Here is a 17,453-nt window from a genome sequence, read left to right on the forward strand (position 1 = left end):
TTCAGTTGTCTCAGCTACTATTTACCTGTTAGACTATTTACCACCCGATGAGGAACAGCAGCAGCCCTCGAATTTACTGTGATTACAAGAGGGTAGGAACATGTACCTCCAGGCAGCTCACCACTTAATCTGCCAGGAAGCCTTATCCTAGATTTCTCCCGGTGTGAACCATGACTAGGCTTGGCTGCCTTTGCCACTGGTGACGCAGCTTCAGAAGGGGACACACCGATGGCCCGTATCCCACGCAGGATGCATTCAGCCTCCGAAAGAAGCACAGGTCCTGATCCCAACGAAAGATGCCAACTTTGCACTCTGGGTCTGCCCGTCTCTTCGGCTGGACCGCTGGGCACACACTTCTGCCAGGGCACACAGGCGGGGAGCCCGCAAGGCTGCGACTCCACCTCGGCACGCACCACCCTGCCGCGCTTCCATTCCCTACAGCGGTCATCGAGCAGCCCCTCGAACTGCGGCGGGGAGCGACGGCCCCCGAACCACCCAACTCTTCTGGGGGCACCGAAACCTGGCAGGAAGGGATCGGCCCCGCCGCTCGCTCACCACCTGATGCTGCCGCGGCGTGCACGGCGCTCGCCGCCCGGGGGCTGGGAGGAGGCGGGGGCGGCCGTTGGCCCTCCCCGTCCCTCCTCGGGCGCGAGGCGCGGCCGTTGGCGCTTCCCTGACGGGCGCGAGGCGCGGTCGTTGGCCCTCCCCGTCCCTCCTCGGGCGCGAGGCGCGGCCGTTGGTCTCGCTCCCGCCGGGCGCGAGGCGCAGCGGGAAGGGAAAGAAGGGAGGGGGCGGCGGCATGCTGCCCGCCCTGTGCACCGCGCTGGCGGGGCTGCTGCTCCTGCCGCTGCTGCTCCGCCGCGCCTGGCCCTACTTCTTTCAGGACCTACGCTTCGCGCTCACGATGGCGCGGGTAGCGAGGAGGGCGCGGAGCGCCGGCGCCCGCCGGCCCGCCAGCACCCTCCTGGACGTCTTCGCTCGGCGGGCACGGCGGACGCCGCACAAGCCGCTGCTGCTCTTCGGCGACGAGGTCTCCACCTACGAGCAGGTGGAGCGGCGGAGCAGCCAGACGGCGCGGGCGCTGCGGGACGCCGCGGGGCTGCGGGCGGGCAGCTGCCTGGCCCTCCTCATGGGCAACCGGCCCGCCTACGTCTGGGTCTGGCTGGGCTGTGCCAAGCTGGGCTGCGCCGTGGCTTGCCTCAACTGCAACGTCAGGGCCGCGTCCTTGCTGCGCTGCTTCCAGAGCAGCGCGGCCACCGTGCTGCTGGCGGCCCCAGGTGAGGAAAGCACCGGCCCCGGCCGGTGGGGAGCGGAGCGGAGCCGCGAGGGCGGCTTCTCGGTTGCCCCCGGCGGTGACAGGGCTCCTCGGCGGGCTCCTCGGTGCGCGGAGGCGGTGCTCACGCTTTCCCCCTTGCGGCTTTGCCGGAGGTGGGCTGGAGCGGAGGGACACTCGCTTCTGACCGCCTCCCGCCCTCGAAAGGTGAACTAGGGGACTGGAGAAGTTGCTTCAGACCAGATGAAAGGACAAGGTTTCTAAATAATTTGCACTGTGTTTTCATTTCCAGCTCATGTGCAAGACGTGGGTGTTGAGCTCTGCTACCTTCTTAGCTATTTGATAAGGGTAACGAAGACCTAGAAAGAAAATAGCCCTCGATGATAAAACAACAGGATGAATTCAGTTATGTTCATGCAACTGTCCAAAATAGAAATAAGGTAATGGAGAAGAATCCTCTTGCTGCAGCTGGACAGCACCTTAGACACATGAAGGTGGTTGCAGTCTATATAAAAAAAAAAGTTTTGTCAGGTTTCAGTTCAAAGAAAAAGGCATGAACCCATGTAGACAAATCATATTCCTTTTCCGTGGAAAACTTAGGACATATTAGGACCTTTTAAAGTGAGAGCTGCATTGTATTCCATATAGAGCAGAGACTTTACTTCATGCTCAGTCCTTTATATATATTTGTATGTGTGTGCGTACATACAGTATGAATAACTGACCATATAGGAAGTCAAAGATTCCCTTTTATTTGCCTAGAGTTAACAACTTCTACATGAATATATACTCTGTTTCAGCTTGGATAGTTGAACTCATTCACCTATTTTATATAACTGAAGTATTTTTTATGCCCCAAAACTCTAGGGGTTCAAATGAAATTTTCTCTTTTTGTGATAAATTTCTGCCTCACTGAGAATAAATTCTTTGCAATCTCTGAATTTTCAAAATTAGTCACTATTTGAGTTACTAGTGTATGTGGGAAAAGCTATTGTGTAGGGTAGGGAATGTATTTTTCCTCCTTCCTACTTGCCTCAAATTGTCTAAAAAAGCCTTCAGCTCTGAGAAGAAATAAAAGAAAAAATTTACTTATCCATAAAAATTTATTACAAGCTTGACTCCAAGCTGGACACCAGGAGAGGAAAGAAATCTAAGTCTCTTCTGTTGGACCTTGATTCTGTCTGTCCTTATTAAGGTTCATCCTTTATTGTCTTGCTACTCCATGCAGAAGATAAATATTGTCTCATCATAACTTACCATCACATGAGATTCTATCTGTGTGCTTGCACTGATAAGTTTCTGAAAATAAATATACTGAACCATTAATATAGTTTATATGTCATTAAAGTAACTTTTACCTACAGTAAAATATGGATTTCAAAGTTTATTAGAGGGTTATTTATCTCAGTGAAAGATTATTGGGGGTTATTTATCTCTAAGGTGCCAGCTCATTTGATATTTGCGTAAAAGGCCTTATTTTTATCTCCTTCATGCCTGATAGTGTCTAAGGAGCAGAACTCTCCTCCCACCCAGCTTTACTCTTTCTGCAGTCCAGCATCTGTGCAGTGCTGGAGAATGGAATGGAATGGAGGTGGAATGGAGGAAGACAGGCCAGGCTGTGCTAATATTTTGAGATTTCTTTACCTGTTCACTAAAAGAAGCCTTAGTTAGATTTTTCATGAGTAGCTTGATGGCTAAAAGGCACCCACAGTAATCCCAGGATGTTTTTTTGGACCAAAGTTACGGGAGAAGTACAGAATTATTTGATGGGAAATTCCAGAGTCTGCAAGGCTTGAAAAGGTAATGCTTTTATTAAAGTTACTGCTTTTGTGCAATTGAGACAAACTTTTGATGTGGATCTTGGCTTTATCTAGTCAATTAGTGTAGAGATAAAATTTTGAGTAACAGATTTTGTTTTCAGTATTACATTGCCTCAGAGATTTGTTGATTTAATAATATTTATTCTTTGCTTTGAAATAAAATAGAAGTGGTAAAAATAAATTACATGTTATGAAAATTTTTATATTATGATATTTCAGTGAAATTGATGTTGAGGATTCATTTTAAATCTTGTGAAGTATCTGTTCAAGTAAAAGTGCCTGTGAGTTGGAAGGCTATTAGTCTGGATTCCTAAAGAAACAAGGTATATACAGTTGCACCAGCTGTCTGGTCATCTTCACTCGATTCTGTTATCCAGCTTAAGGGAATAAAAGTCTCAGAGACAGCTACATTCTTTCCAACCTGGTTGAAACCAGCAGTGGGTAGAGGAGAGAGATCTGTATTACTGCTTCAGTAAGAGAAAGGCAGACAAGACTTGATCATGCAGGGACTTCGCCTACTCATTGCACATAAATGAAATCATGCACTTCTGTTGGTTGGAGATATCAGAGGGAATATGAGGAGAACTGGGATTAATCAAGACACGTGTAGGAGACAGGCATAGAGAGAGACAGAACACAACTATCTAAGAGTCCAGGCTTCAGTAGTACCCCTGCTTACTAAGTCATTCTTCATTCTGCCTTTCAGTGTTTCTTCCACTTGTGTTGGGACTTGAGAAAGATGAGGGTCATCTTGATGCATAAAACATAGTAATGATTTAAGCAGCACCCAACTTTGTGTGGGCACTTGCCAGGTGAGGCATTTCCCCACGGTGGAGAGGGAAGGTAGCAACATGGAGCTGGTGATGCTAGGTGTACACTCCCTCAAAGTCCTGCGGGGTCTGCACCAAGGGGAAGTGTGCTTGGATTGCTCCTCTACACTTCTGTTCCTGCTGCAGAAAATCAGATAAAATCAAGTCACTCCCAGGTCTGTGGGGAGACACTGTTCCTCTTCAGTCCTTTTTGCTGGGATTCTGAAGTGACTTGAACATTAATTTCTCCAACAGCAGCTAAACATGAAAGCTGCTGAGCCAAAGTTGATGTACCGATAGTCTAGTTCACAGAATAATACAGAATTTTCTTATATTTTTTCTTTCCTCTTTAAGAACTGAAGGAATCTGTTGAAGAAATACTGCCATTCTTGAAGAAAGAAAATGTTAAAGTTTATTATTTAAGCAAGACGTCTGCTACAGAAGGAGTCGAGAGTTTTCTTGATAAAGTAGATGCTGCTTCAGATGAGCCTACTCCGTTGGCTTGGAGATCAGATATAACCTGTAAAACTCCTGCCATGTACATTTATACTTCTGGTACTACAGGTAACATAAATTCACAAAAACTATATGGAAGGCCACACATTCCTCCTGACATTGTAATTTTTTAGTAAGGAAAGATAATCTGTTCCTTCACGTTAATTCCTACTCTCATTAGTTGCCCCTCAGGAAACTGAAAATTTAATATCTGTATCTGAAACCAAGAAGCACATAGAATACAGGCTAACTTTAAGCACTGAGGGACTGAAGTAAAAGCCAATTAAATATACAAGTTTTATGCCAGTAAGGTCACTAGACATCTGCTGTCTCTTATCCCTGGAGACACTGTTGGCCTAGGTATGTGTCTTGGCACTCACCTTGTACTCGGTATCTTTGCATCATGAACTCTGAATGCCGGCCATTCAGTTTTCGGGGGGTCAGAGTAACAAAAATAGTGAGGGCAGCACAAAATACAGCTAATCATAGGCACTGTGTAAAACTGCAGCTGGTGTAGGAGCTGCAACCTGCTCTACATAAAGGCATCTAGTGTTAAAAGCCACAGCAGAAACTGGGTGACAAGGATGAAGATGAAGACAACGCCTGAAGGCACTTAAACCTATAGCTTCATTAGGAAGAGCAGGGTATGCCTCCACACTAGCTCAGTCTGTGAGCCTCTTAGGGCAGGAACTCCCCTGGGGGGAAGGAAGTACAAACTTGAATCCTGTTTGGGCTGCAGAAGGCAAATAACTTGGGTGTCCTTCATCCTTGTTAAGGGTTCTAACATCTCTGTTTTTATACAATAGGCAAGTACTACCATCGTTTTGTCTTCTAGCATCTGTTTCAGCAAGTAATCAGCTCAACTGTATCTGATGAGAAACCAAGAAGAGATTTTGTAATATGAATTTCAGTTTCATCTAGAATGATTCAAGAGCTGCAAGAAGATAATATATTCCAGGGGAGATGCAAGATCTGAGATTATCCTCTGTTTTTAACTCCTGTTTTAGCATTTCCTTTCCCTTTGTTCACCTGGCCTAGATTCTCCAAATCTCATTTCCTCATTCTCTAGGTACTTGTTATTGCTAGGTATCATAGCTTTGGAAATTTGGGCACTTAACGGGGGGTAATCACCTAAAAGTTACATGTGGGAAGACACATCCTCACTAAGGCTAAATGCCAATGTGTTCTGTAGATGCAAGCTGCATACCTCCTCGAACTCTGGAACTATCACTTGCATCAGTGAATAGGAAAAAATCTTTTCTTAAGCCCTTGTGAAACTGACTGGTCTTACTCTGTTTATTGTTCAAGTAAAGTTACACACCTTTTTGCTTGTCTTTAAACAGGTCTTCCCAAAGCTGCAGTGATTAACCATGAACGCATAATGCTAGCTTGTGGTTTGTTTGATGCTGGCAATGTTACCTCAGAAGATATTGTGTATACTGCTCTACCGCTCTATCATAGCTCTGCCCTCCTCCTTGGAGTCCATGGATGTATCATGAAAGGTACCATGCACCATGAATGAACCTGTTACTGTGCAGAATTCATGCACAGATGTGATCACAGATACTGTAAGCCTTTCCCTAGCTACCAAACTTTGAGATTAAATACTTGGTTATACATCTCTCTTATCTGAAACTCCATAAGTCAGGAGACTTTTTTGTTTCTCTGTCATCTTTATATAACTCGCACAGATCTTCACTCTGTACAGATTTTATTTCATCACCTGGACAAACAGGATATATCCTATCTTACATGACAGCTCTTTCAACAGTTTTAGGGTAAATTAGTACAGTTTCACCCCCAATAATAGCCTTTAACTTGTGATGAATAGAAATAGAGGTTAAACCAATTAGTCAGCACGGATTGTATTTCAGTATGTTTTAGGAAGAGTACTTCCAAAAGCTATATAACCCTAATTATTCAAGTTTTCTACAATGTTGTGCTAAGAAATTCTATATGGTCTTATGATATAATAAGAATTGTTCCTCCTGTTATTTGTTTTACATCTTTCTACACAGGTGCAACTATTGTTTTGCGTGCCAGATTTTCAGCAAGCCAGTTCTGGGATGATTGCAGAAAATATAACGTAACAGTGATACAGTATATTGGGGAAGTGCTTCGGTATCTATGCAGTTTGCCACAGGTAAAGTTAAATGCCTTTCTTTTTTGCCTAATTAAATTACTGGGAATATTTGTTATATTATTCTTACAAACTAACCATAAGGGTAAGAGGAAAAAAAGCCCAACAACAACCTTCCCTAATGAGGTCTGTAATCTTATTGCATACTAACATAAAATTTTCTCAAGGAGAAAAAAAGGAGCTTTTGGCTTGAATTAATCATTCTTTTGAATAGTGAAACAACGGCGATCTATTAATTGACATTCTATTAAAATGAATAGAGAACACTTACCTTCTATGAGCACTCCAGCTGCAAACCAAAAATGAGGAGTTCTTTAGGAATCAGTGGAGCTGTATTTTGGGCCATGTGAGTGTTGGGATTTTTGTAGCTAAGATGTCCTGACCCAAGATAGTCAGGTGATCCTGGGGTGAATGTGTTAATGTGATTATTTAGAGAGTCTCTGAAGATGCACTTAATGTACTCTCTTCGTAGAGTACCTATTCATAGGTACTTTCCTGCTGAGATCCCTGCAATCATATTAGTTAATCCTTAATTTCAAAAACGTGTTTGCATAAAATGACTTTCACAGAGGTAGGCCCAGTGAACTGGAGTTAGAATTTAGCAAGAACAAAGGTGGTGTCAATCAGTCTTTCTAGCACCACTTGATAACCATAAGTCAGAAGAGTGGTGGTAAGTTATACGTCAGTCCTGCAGTTCATAGAAAATCCCAATTAGCAAAGTACCCATAATTAGCCAATACTCAACTGGTTAAATAAAATAGGAGAAAGTTAAAAACTATATTATCTCCTTTAATACAAAATGTTTTTTAGGAAAATAAGCTTAAAGAATGAGCTAATGCACTCATTTTTTATGGAGTTGTGTTTCTTGATAGCATGCATGCACACACAAATATAACTGAGTCACAAGGTGTATACTCTGTAAATTCCTGAATTCAGCTAGTATCTCAAATACATGTACAGTTTCCAGACAAGTATAAATTAGTTTCCAAATGAGGTGAGTTTGGAAATGTTAGCCACACACAGAGATTTAGCTTAACCACTAAAGTGACCTGTTAATCAAAATCAACAGCAATGGCTGAACCTGAAGCCCACTGAATGATACAGTTGAGTAGTATTTGAGGCTGTCTTACAGATTACTAATTATTGGTGGCTTCTTATCTACAAAGGTCAGACTTTAAGATAGGCACAGATAGCTTAGCTTTTATTATTTAATATAAGGATTTTTGTTTGCTCAATATGTGGAATTCAATACCAGTGGAGAAAACACCTTTACATAAGCAAGGTTTGTAAGCTTAATATCTGATCCCATGTGCATGCTACTTTGAGTGCACTCCCAGAAAGAGAGGATTAACATTTTAAGAATGCAAGAACTTGACAAAATGAATACTGTTAAACTGCCGTGGTGCCAAGAGGGCTTGGCTTGTTATTGCACATATAACAGAGAAAGTCTTTTCCACGAGTAGAGTGTCATCTGTCTTAACTAATGCCATTTCATTATTGAACTTCCTTATTATGTTAGTAACTTTTATCTATGTTATAATTTCTTTCCTCTACGTATCCACAGAAGAAAAAAAAACTCAGTATGTGTCACAATTTTCTTTCTGATTGTATTTCCAGCTAACTTACATAGTTATTTCAGAACAAATGAACAGTCCAAACATTATAGAAATAATCTTAAGGGTGAAGTCCTTCTTCCTTTGTTAAATAACAAATTTTCTTTATGTGCCTAAGCATGTGGGGAAGAAAGATTGAAAATACAGACTTAAGCACAACAAAAGATGAGAGACAGTATGGATCCAAGCAGCATCCTGTCCCCAGTGACTAATTTCAAAATAAAATGTTTAAGCTCAGATGTATAAACGCCCAATCAACTGGAGTCTCTCTCCTGAGAGACTAAGGTGTTGCATACAGTGTTGTAGAGCATAATCTACAACAAACAGATTTTATGAAAAGTAAACAGCAAGTCATTCAGACACTATGCAGAATTTCAGCAGATTTCATTGTTCTATTTTAAGCTTGGTTCTGTGCTAACATGTTAATTGGCAGATCTCTCAATATCACAGAGAAGACTATTTCTTCTTTAGATTAAATTTAAACATGCATTTCTAGACTATTATGCAGAAGAGCTATAATAATCCAGAAATTACATGACTGAAGTCCAAAATAAAATTGAAGTTTTACGGTATTTAAAAATTGTAGCTATTTTTTAGTCTTTTCTGGGAGTATGAAACTATAAGACCAATCCATGTTTGTCTTAATGGCCAGATTTCTCTTTTGAATCACTCCTTGAAAGACCATTTTGCAGTTCCAGTGTTCCATGCTTATCTTCTACCATCTACTGCATTGCTCTCTGCACTGTATTTCCTGAAAGACAGAGCCAACATACTTATTCTGCACAAATACACATTCCAGCTTGTTGCTGATAGAATAGTCTTATTCTTTCAACTAAGTATTCTTATTCTTAAAGCCAATCTATATTTTCAAAGACTCTTTGTACCTTAAAATATTATTAAATTATATAATAAAAGAAATGGTTGGAGAAAAAGGCAGGAAGTGGGATGAAAGAGCCTTTCCTCGCTAAAATTCTCTCAAGCTATTGTCACTCTTTAGCACATTAGATATCTTTATGAATTACGAGTGTCTGACCCAGTTCAGTACTCCCTATTGTTGCGGATAAATATGAGCATCTAAGAGAAGGGTTGTCAGCCTCACTGTGTGTTTATCACTTTACTGTGTAAACAGAAAGATCTAATAGCACTATCAAAAGTGATATAAAATGTGGTAATATAATTTTTAGCAGGCTCAAATCTGCACTTACAATAGGAGAAGGGATTTCCTTTCCACCCAAACATCCTGCAAATGTTTCGCTGAATTCAGGGTAAATTACTCTTCTGCAGAGAACCACCACAAGGCTTACAAACAGAATAGTTTAACATGGTGCCTGAGTCTCATTCTGGCTTTCTGCATAAAATTTTTTGTTCCTGTTTTCATCCAAATCAAATTAATTACTAACTACAGTTAGATATATAGCCTGACTTGCACAGTACTTTATTTTCCTTTTCCACATCAAAATTATGAGCTTCGCTGTAGTAACATTTGCACATATATTGCTTCAGAATATGCTCAATACTTGTAGAATACAAGTTTCCTTCAGAGTTTTCCAGAAGTAGAAATTCTACTTTCACTCAGCAGAAATATGAATTCATGACTGTTTCTTGTTTCTAGAGAAACAATGATCAAGATCACAAAGTCAGACTTGCCATAGGAAATGGAATAAGGGCTGATGTTTGGAAAGAATTTATCCGAAGATTTGGAAATATTAATATTTTGGAATTTTATGCATCGACTGAAGGAAACATTTCTTTTGTTAATTACACTGGAAAAATTGGTGCAGTGGGAAGAGTAAACCACCTGCAGAAGGTAAGAATAAAATCTGGTATTTTGTCCTTCTCAGTGAAATCTGGTGTATTGCCAAGGGCATTACCAGGGCACTTATATGACAAGTTGGGAGGAAGCCAAGGCTAGTTATGAATTTGTTGAAGGAGAAGATTCTCCCCAAGTACAGTCTAGCTGCCCATGCTAGATATCACAGATATCTCTACTAGTTCAGGCAAAAGAACATTTAGACTTAACACATCCAGATGAAATGTGATTAATTTGGCTCTTGTTAAACAGAAAGCTGACTATGTAGTATAATTCTGAATATATTTTTCACAGATTTAATATTAATGTGTGTATACATTTTGAAATTTTCACTAGAAAATCTTACACTATGAACTGATTAAATATGACATAGAGAAAGATGAACCAGTCCGAGATGAAAATGGATACTGCATAAGAGTTCCCAAAGGTAAAAGCTTACCTCCTTTAAAAAAATTCAGAAAGATACTGACTTTTTAAAATTACATCTCTTTGCATCACTTCTATCTGGAAAGATGCTCAGAATAGCCATTGAGTAAGCCAGGTTTTGAAATACAAGTTAGAAAATATGTAACAGATCACATACTATTGCAATACAGCTTAACAGAAAGGTAAAGTACAATAGGGAATGCACAGCTATGTAATTAGATGTTAATAACTTGTCTAGTTTTAATAATGGACATGCTAACATTCTTGAGTACAGATGCTGACTTAATTCTCCTCAGAATTTGTACTTAACATGTCACTAAAGAAACAGTTGCAAAATAGAAAGCAGTTCTCTTTTCCAGCAGTGGCTGAAATTTTTTGCCACTGGCAATAGAGAAAGCACACAAAAATACTTTTTCTATAATAAATCTTAATATCAGTTTTCATAGAAGAGGTTTATATATTGAGAGAGGCAAACCTGTGTTTAAACCAGATACTTGTGATATTTTTTTAGTTTGTTGCATTCTATTACATGTGTAGTCATTACTGTGAGTGAGGACAAAAACGCTCGCCTTCTCTGTGGATAAGGGAACAGGTATACAGGTTACCAATTGCATTAAATTCTCATTACTAAGGAATATACCAGTTATGTTAAGAGTGTCTGCTCCATAGGCATACTCTCTCCTATGCCAGCTCTCCCTAATCTGTCTCTTAAGTTGGGATGAGGAGGGATGTGCACACCAATATTCCATATTTATATAAATGCACCCAGTGTTTAAGTTGCTGAAATGCAGAGATGTGGAAAATATCTGCAATGTAAGAGAGGAACCCCTGAAAAAATGTAAAATCTCAGGCTTGATGGGGACAGACTAATTTATTTCGTATAGAGAGAAAATTCACTCCAGTTTATAACATCCATGCAATGCTCTATAGAACGTGAAGTTGAGTTTCAATTTACATAAACATACAGGTTTCCCTGCTCCCTTCATAAATTACTCCAGCTCTAGCACATGAAAGACTAAAGAACATACTAAGCAGCCTTTTGGTCTATTTTGCATTCAAAGTAAGCAAGCTGAACCCCAATATCTGGTTCCAAGATCGAACTAAATATTTTGGTTGAGGGGTAAGGCTGCCCCATGCCAGCTGAGTTACATGGAAGTAGCCCATACCAATGGTCACCTTCTAAAGACACACCTTATGCCATGTCTAAGTTTCCTTTTAGTCACAGCTCCTGTTGAGTCACATGTTTTAAACTGAGGTTTATGAAGGTGTCTAGAGAAAATGGGCAACTATTTTCTACTTACCAGACAAAACCTAAGAGATCCTGTTCTGCTGCATTAATACAAGCAGGTGATAAATTGTATTATCTACTGGCATTTTTGAGGGCTAGTGAATTGAGAGGACAAGGTGAAACTCAATCTGTACGTGCACAACTGATTTTAAAAGATGATGATTCTGACAAAATTCTCAAATAACTCTAACATCTGCAAACTTCACTAATGTAGTAAAAATTAGATATTTTTTGGCAATTTACACTGTGCTATTTAAACAGATGTTTTTCCTCTTCATAGGTACACCTGGACTACTAATCTGCAAAATCACCCGATATGCACCCTTTAGTGGCTATGCAGGAGCAAAACAGCAAACAGAGAAGAAGCAATTAAAAGATGTCTTCCAAAAAGGGGATTTATATTTTAATAGTGGTGACCTTTTAGTAATAGACAATGATAACTTCATTTATTTCCATGATCGAACTGGAGACACATTCCGGTTAGTTTATTTATTTAAATGATGCTTGTCACAAGAGAAAATTCTGACTCATTCTCAGGTTTGAATTCATATCCAGTATTTCCTCATGACTGAGAAAGAGGAATTTCTCTGACCTCAGTGAGAAAAAGAGCGGACTCCAATTCCCCTCCACTGTTATATTTTATCAGTTGTGTTCATAGTTACATACAGAGCTTAGAAGAGGTTCAGCTTAGAGTGATGAATGAATGCTATTTTGAACAGTCAGAAACCAGTCACATTCATAGAACAAAACCATTGTGGTTTCACATTCACTATACTTTTAAAACTCAGAAAGCATAGAGCCTGGGACGCAATCTAAGGTAAGTAATATTTTGGGGGTTTGTTTGTTTAGAGCCATTTTAAGCATGATTAAACTACGTGTGTGCAAAAGTGCTTTCTGATCTCAAGCTCAGTGCTCAGCCCATTGTAAAGTCAGACATTAAAACACTGGAGATCACTCTGTGTAATACACTTAAAAATAATGACTATAGCTTGCTTATTTTCCAGGTGGAAAGGGGAAAATGTTTCTACAACGGAAGTTGCAGATGTTTTAGGACTGATTGACTGCATTCAAGAAGTTATTGTATACGGAGTATCTGTTCCAGGTATGAGTGAAATACTTGAAGTATTGCAACAAAATAAGTTTTTAATAAGTATTTTAATTAATTTTAATTAATAAGTATTATTTTACTGAAATGCAGAGTATAGATAGCTCTACTTCAGCTTATTTTTCATAAGCTGCATTTAATCCATTCTGTAATTTAAATGTATGCAATATTAATTAGCTAAAAGGTATAGCCAAAGCTTATATTAATGTAGTATGACAAGAATACTAACTGGAGAATGGAAGAACATTTGAGATTAAGTATCTTGATATAAACATTGTTGTATCTTTTACAGGAATATAGCTCTGTAATTACTGTAGAGTGGGACAAACAAAATAGACTTGAATTTTTAGAAGAAAAAGAACATCACTTAAGAAATTGATTCCTCCCTTTTTCACCTTTCTTTAACAATCTGAAGGAATGCAAAAAGTTCTGACATGCTTACTACCTTTTCTCTAGTCCTCAAAAATCTGTGAAATCTTTGAACTTTTATAAACTCTTTAAGTGCCTATGGCAGCTTTTTTTTTTTTTTTGCCTTTCTTTTTTTTTTTAATTTAATTTGAAAAGCATTGCTGCTAAAGACAGATTTACAGAGATGCTGGAAAACAAAAGAGGGAACAGATAGCTTTACTCTACTATCTCATCTCCTGTATTTTGGAGGTACCTTCCTGTCCATGTTTCTCACTTACCCAAGATCCGCAGGACTCCTATCTAGCTTCTGGCTGCATTTGGGTTGTGATAGACAGTTAAAATGGAACCCATTCTTACAGTGTAATGTAAGATCTGAAATCAAACAAACAAGGTTAGATTTGGTTGAAATCCTGAGTATTGCATTGCACAAGCAGTTTGGACTGGGTAGGATAATACAGTGCATGCTCTTAGAGTAGTCTGAGGAGGAGGAGGAATTTTGGAGCCCCTGTTAACTAGGTTAACAGATATTAACAAGTCTAACAGATTAATTATTATTTCATTAACTATATTAAGTTAACAGGTATCACACTTTTCCAGAAAAGCTTCTAGGCAATGGTATATCATATATCATCACAGTTTAGTATTTTGGAACTGAAAGGCCTGTTAGACACACCACTCCTCCTACATCCACCATTTCTTTCCACCATTTATTCAACGTGTGAGATATTCCATTAATGTTATAATTTGCTCGCTATTTCCTCTACTAAAAGTGGAAGACATGAGAATAGAAATGCTCCGTGTTTCTGAAGCTAGAATAACAAGGCTGTTCATAAATGGAGGTGACGTGTTAGCATAGTGAATTTAACTCAAATGAACTTTTTATTAATCATGTATGTGTATGCCACATAATTGATCTAAAATTAAAGCCTCTCTTTGAATCACTCTTGTTTTCAGCTGCTTTGTGGTAGGGATAAACACACAGCTGCCTTAGGAGACATTTCAAAAGAAAGGTAACAACATAAATGGTTGAGAATTCTTTATGTATTTCTCAGATTACACTGTAGAAGTCAAGAAGGATATGCTTTTATTCTCTATGCTCTTGTAAAACCACATAAAAGAGGCGTTAATACCTAATTATAGAACAACTTTATGGAAAAAAAAATAGTTTAAACTGGTTCTCACTTTACATTTGTGTAAGAACTGAGTGGATTGTGTATTTTAATTTTTTTTTGTTTTACACGGCATAGAAATATTTGTACTTTAGTAATGTAGCTGGGGGTGATAGTGTACATCACCTGAGAACTCATTAATTCAACACTCTAGATTTTGAATAAACAAATTGGAAAGTCAGGTGTCATCAATGCATGCTGTTAAAGGCAAACAGAAACAAGACTCAGACTAAAGAACAATTAATCTTAAATTAGTGTATGTTCATGCTTTACTTTTCTTTAAACATTAGATGCTACTGTTTTCACTTCCTTCTGTACACAATTCTGTGAAAGCATTCATGTGGTTCTAATATAAAACTTTTAATAAAAATATTACCTATTTCTTCTTGCATTGCCTGTAATGCCAGAAACAGAAGGAACGCCAAAAGGTTTGTGTTTAAATGGTGTCCCATCCCTCAGCCACAAAAGGGGCGGGAAGCAGCCCTCTCAGTATGTAGTGAAACAAGTAAAAAGAATCTGAAGTACTTGGATTTTTGCAGTGCTTAATCATTCATAGGGTAATAAACAATGGTAAACTGGGTCTTACTTCTTTCTGCAGGGGTGAGCTTGTCAGCACAAGTACAGGCAAATTTACCATGATTTACTGTAAAGTAAATTAACACACACAGTTAAATGCTGCTGCTGGCAGACTTCTGCCTCAGCATCTTTCCAAAGACTTTCAAAAGAATGGTGATTTTCAAAGTGTCTGCCATCTATAATTCTAATGTTAGGCTTTCAAAAGTGTTTCAGCATCTAGCATGCTGAAGCCATAAAAAAGAATGTAATCCTTTAGATGTCTAAAGGAAAATGTTTCTATGTTTCTGAAGTGGATTAGAAGGAAGGGTTCACTTACAGGAGAAAGAGTTCAAATTTATATATGAACTACAGTTACTTGCTGTCATTATTCCTTCAGGTTATGAAGGCAAAACAGGAATGGCATGCATTCGACTGAAGGAAAACTGTGAATTTGATGGAGAAAGTACTTACAGACATGTTAACACTCACCTTCCAAACTACGCGAGACCTCGTTTTATAAGGATTAAGGTAAACCAGTGCTGCTAAGTAGCTTTTGTGTGTCCATCTGGATTGTTTTTTCTCTTTTCTATGAGGACTATGGACTTTCCACTTATACTAGCAATTTGCAAAAAGGCTTCTTTTGTCTCTCACTTGCTTTTGTCATTTACCAATATGAAAGCAGACCTGTGCCCAGATGTTTCAGTTCAGCCTGAAAAACACAAGTTGCATGAGCAGCTACAGGACACCTGGCACATTTTAACATATAAAACAGGAAGATGTCTTAGCAGAAAATACATTTTATGTTGGATTCCTAACACAGCTGTATTCTCAGGTTAGTGTAGCTCCATCTACAGACTGTTCTGTGCAAAATAACGATCTCCACACAAAAAAAAAGCTTGCAAGAGAAGTCTTTTTTAAGAGAGGCCTTAGATTTTTATTCTACCAGTGAATAAATAGCCAAATTCTAACCTGAAATTTAACTTGAATTAGGAAAGTGTTGTGGGAATGTCACTCTCACTGTACTTCTCAAGTTATTTAAAATAAACATTGCTCCTTTGAGAAAGGTTGTGTATTCACTGAGATGATTCAAGAGCATTAACACAGAGGTACTAGCATGCCTAATTATTTAATGAATCTTTAAACTTTTTGAGTTATGCAAACAAAACAGTTGACCAGTCAAGGTAGTAGTTTGTCTTGCCATCTCATGAAAAATACAGTGAGTCTTGCCCAGTCTCCAGTTGCCATTTTCTTTGCTTTTCTTTTCTGAGAAAAATTCTGCTGTTTCTTGATCTGAGAACAGAATTAAATACATTTCTGGATAAACCCTTGATTCTCTTTGACTAAAAGCTGAAAACTAGTGTTTTCCTGACTTTTTTTAAAGCAGAATAGTAACGTAAGCCTTTCAGTAATGTTTCTGTGGCCCCAGTAGTTCTTACATTCACAGCAATTACTGGCCCACATGTTCCACAGTCTAGTTATTATCCGATAAATGCAGATAGTTTAGACCTCTGTTAGTAAGGCTTTGACTTCTGTGCTGTATAGATTTACTTTAAATAGATTTCCCTTTGTATTTAGGAAATGCAATCTAATTCCCACAGTTATATGCTGACATTGATAAGTAGAGGTGTAATTTTGTTTTGTAGAGCGCTGTTGAACTTACAGCAACTTTTAAGTACCGTAAAGTACAACTAGTGGAGGAAGGTTTCAATCCAACAGTCATCAAAGATCGCCTGTATTTCCTGGATGACAAAGAAAACATGTATGTACAAATGACCCAGGACATTTATAACTCAGTAAAAAACCATGACTTCAAATTGTGAGCACAAAAAAAAAAAAAAAAAAAATCTGTGTTTTAGAATACTCAGTTTTTAAAACATCTATTATTCTAACCTTGCCAGGAAATCCTGTTTATTAACATTAGCAAATATCAGTATCTGAAATAAATTGTGAATGTGAGATTGTTTTAATAAAGCAGAACTTCTCCAACTCTACTTGTATTTTAGCCTGGCTTCTCCTCTCCTTCATATTTTGAATCTTACCTAAATCCTAGTGTGTATGGATGTACTGTTAATGCTGTGAATGTTAATATTGTGCACCTAAGCATGTGAAAGTGGGTATGATATGACATCTTTATGCAAATACGTTTATATTCATATTAAAGGGTGATCCATTGCATTAGTAAAAATTACATCCCTAAGTCAAAACACAAAACTCATTAACAAATACCATTAATTAATCTTACAGTTGTCTCAGATTAACAAATCAAAAAAAATCTGTATTAGATGCTTACATTAACTTTTATCCATTGCGGCAGAGATGCCCTCTTATTTTTTATGCATCAAATAATACATACACAGAATGACAACAGTTTACAAGAACTAAGACATCTTTTCCTTCAGGTGCAAATAGAGTAATGGCAGGCCAGACACTTCATGATAAAGCGTGGCTTAGATGTCCCTAGGATTTAAAAAAAGGCAAATAATATTACAGAATTGAATTAAATAAATCTGTTCTTACTAGAAGGGGCTAGCGGGCCAAATGT

The 17,453-nt window shown here is 38.8% G+C and overlaps 1 protein-coding gene across 1 annotated transcript; it reads left to right on the top strand.

Moving 5' to 3' along the window:
• The first annotated feature begins 799 nt into the window (after positions 1-799).
• Positions 800-16,902, top strand: SLC27A2 (solute carrier family 27 member 2). The gene is made up of 10 exons (XM_086757076.1): positions 800-1,277; positions 4,257-4,466; positions 5,741-5,899; positions 6,416-6,540; positions 9,763-9,957; positions 10,297-10,387; positions 11,955-12,153; positions 12,679-12,776; positions 15,309-15,439; positions 16,555-16,902. Exons 1-10 carry the CDS (start codon positions 800-802, stop codon positions 16,729-16,731), a joined length of 1,863 nt encoding a protein of 620 aa, XP_086613202.1. The 3' UTR covers positions 16,732-16,902.
• The last annotated feature ends 551 nt before the right edge of the window (positions 16,903-17,453 follow it).

The sequence above is a fragment of the Chlamydotis macqueenii genome, chromosome 12 (assembly GCF_036417535.1).
Source record: "Chlamydotis macqueenii isolate bChlMac1 chromosome 12, bChlMac1.mat, whole genome shotgun sequence".
Taxonomy (NCBI): Eukaryota; Metazoa; Chordata; class Aves; order Otidiformes; family Otididae; genus Chlamydotis; species Chlamydotis macqueenii.

Excerpts from the sequence above, each read along its gene's own strand:
- SLC27A2 (XM_086757076.1), top strand. The coding sequence starts at position 800 with ATGCTGCCCGCCCTGTGCACCGCGCTGGCGGGGCTGCTGCTCCTGCCG. Across the intron at positions 9,958-10,296 it reads GAGTAAACCACCTGCAGAAG|AAAATCTTACACTATGAACT; the intron begins GTAAGAATAAAA and ends AATTTTCACTAG. Across the intron at positions 15,440-16,554 it reads CTCGTTTTATAAGGATTAAG|AGCGCTGTTGAACTTACAGC; the intron begins GTAAACCAGTGC and ends TTTGTTTTGTAG.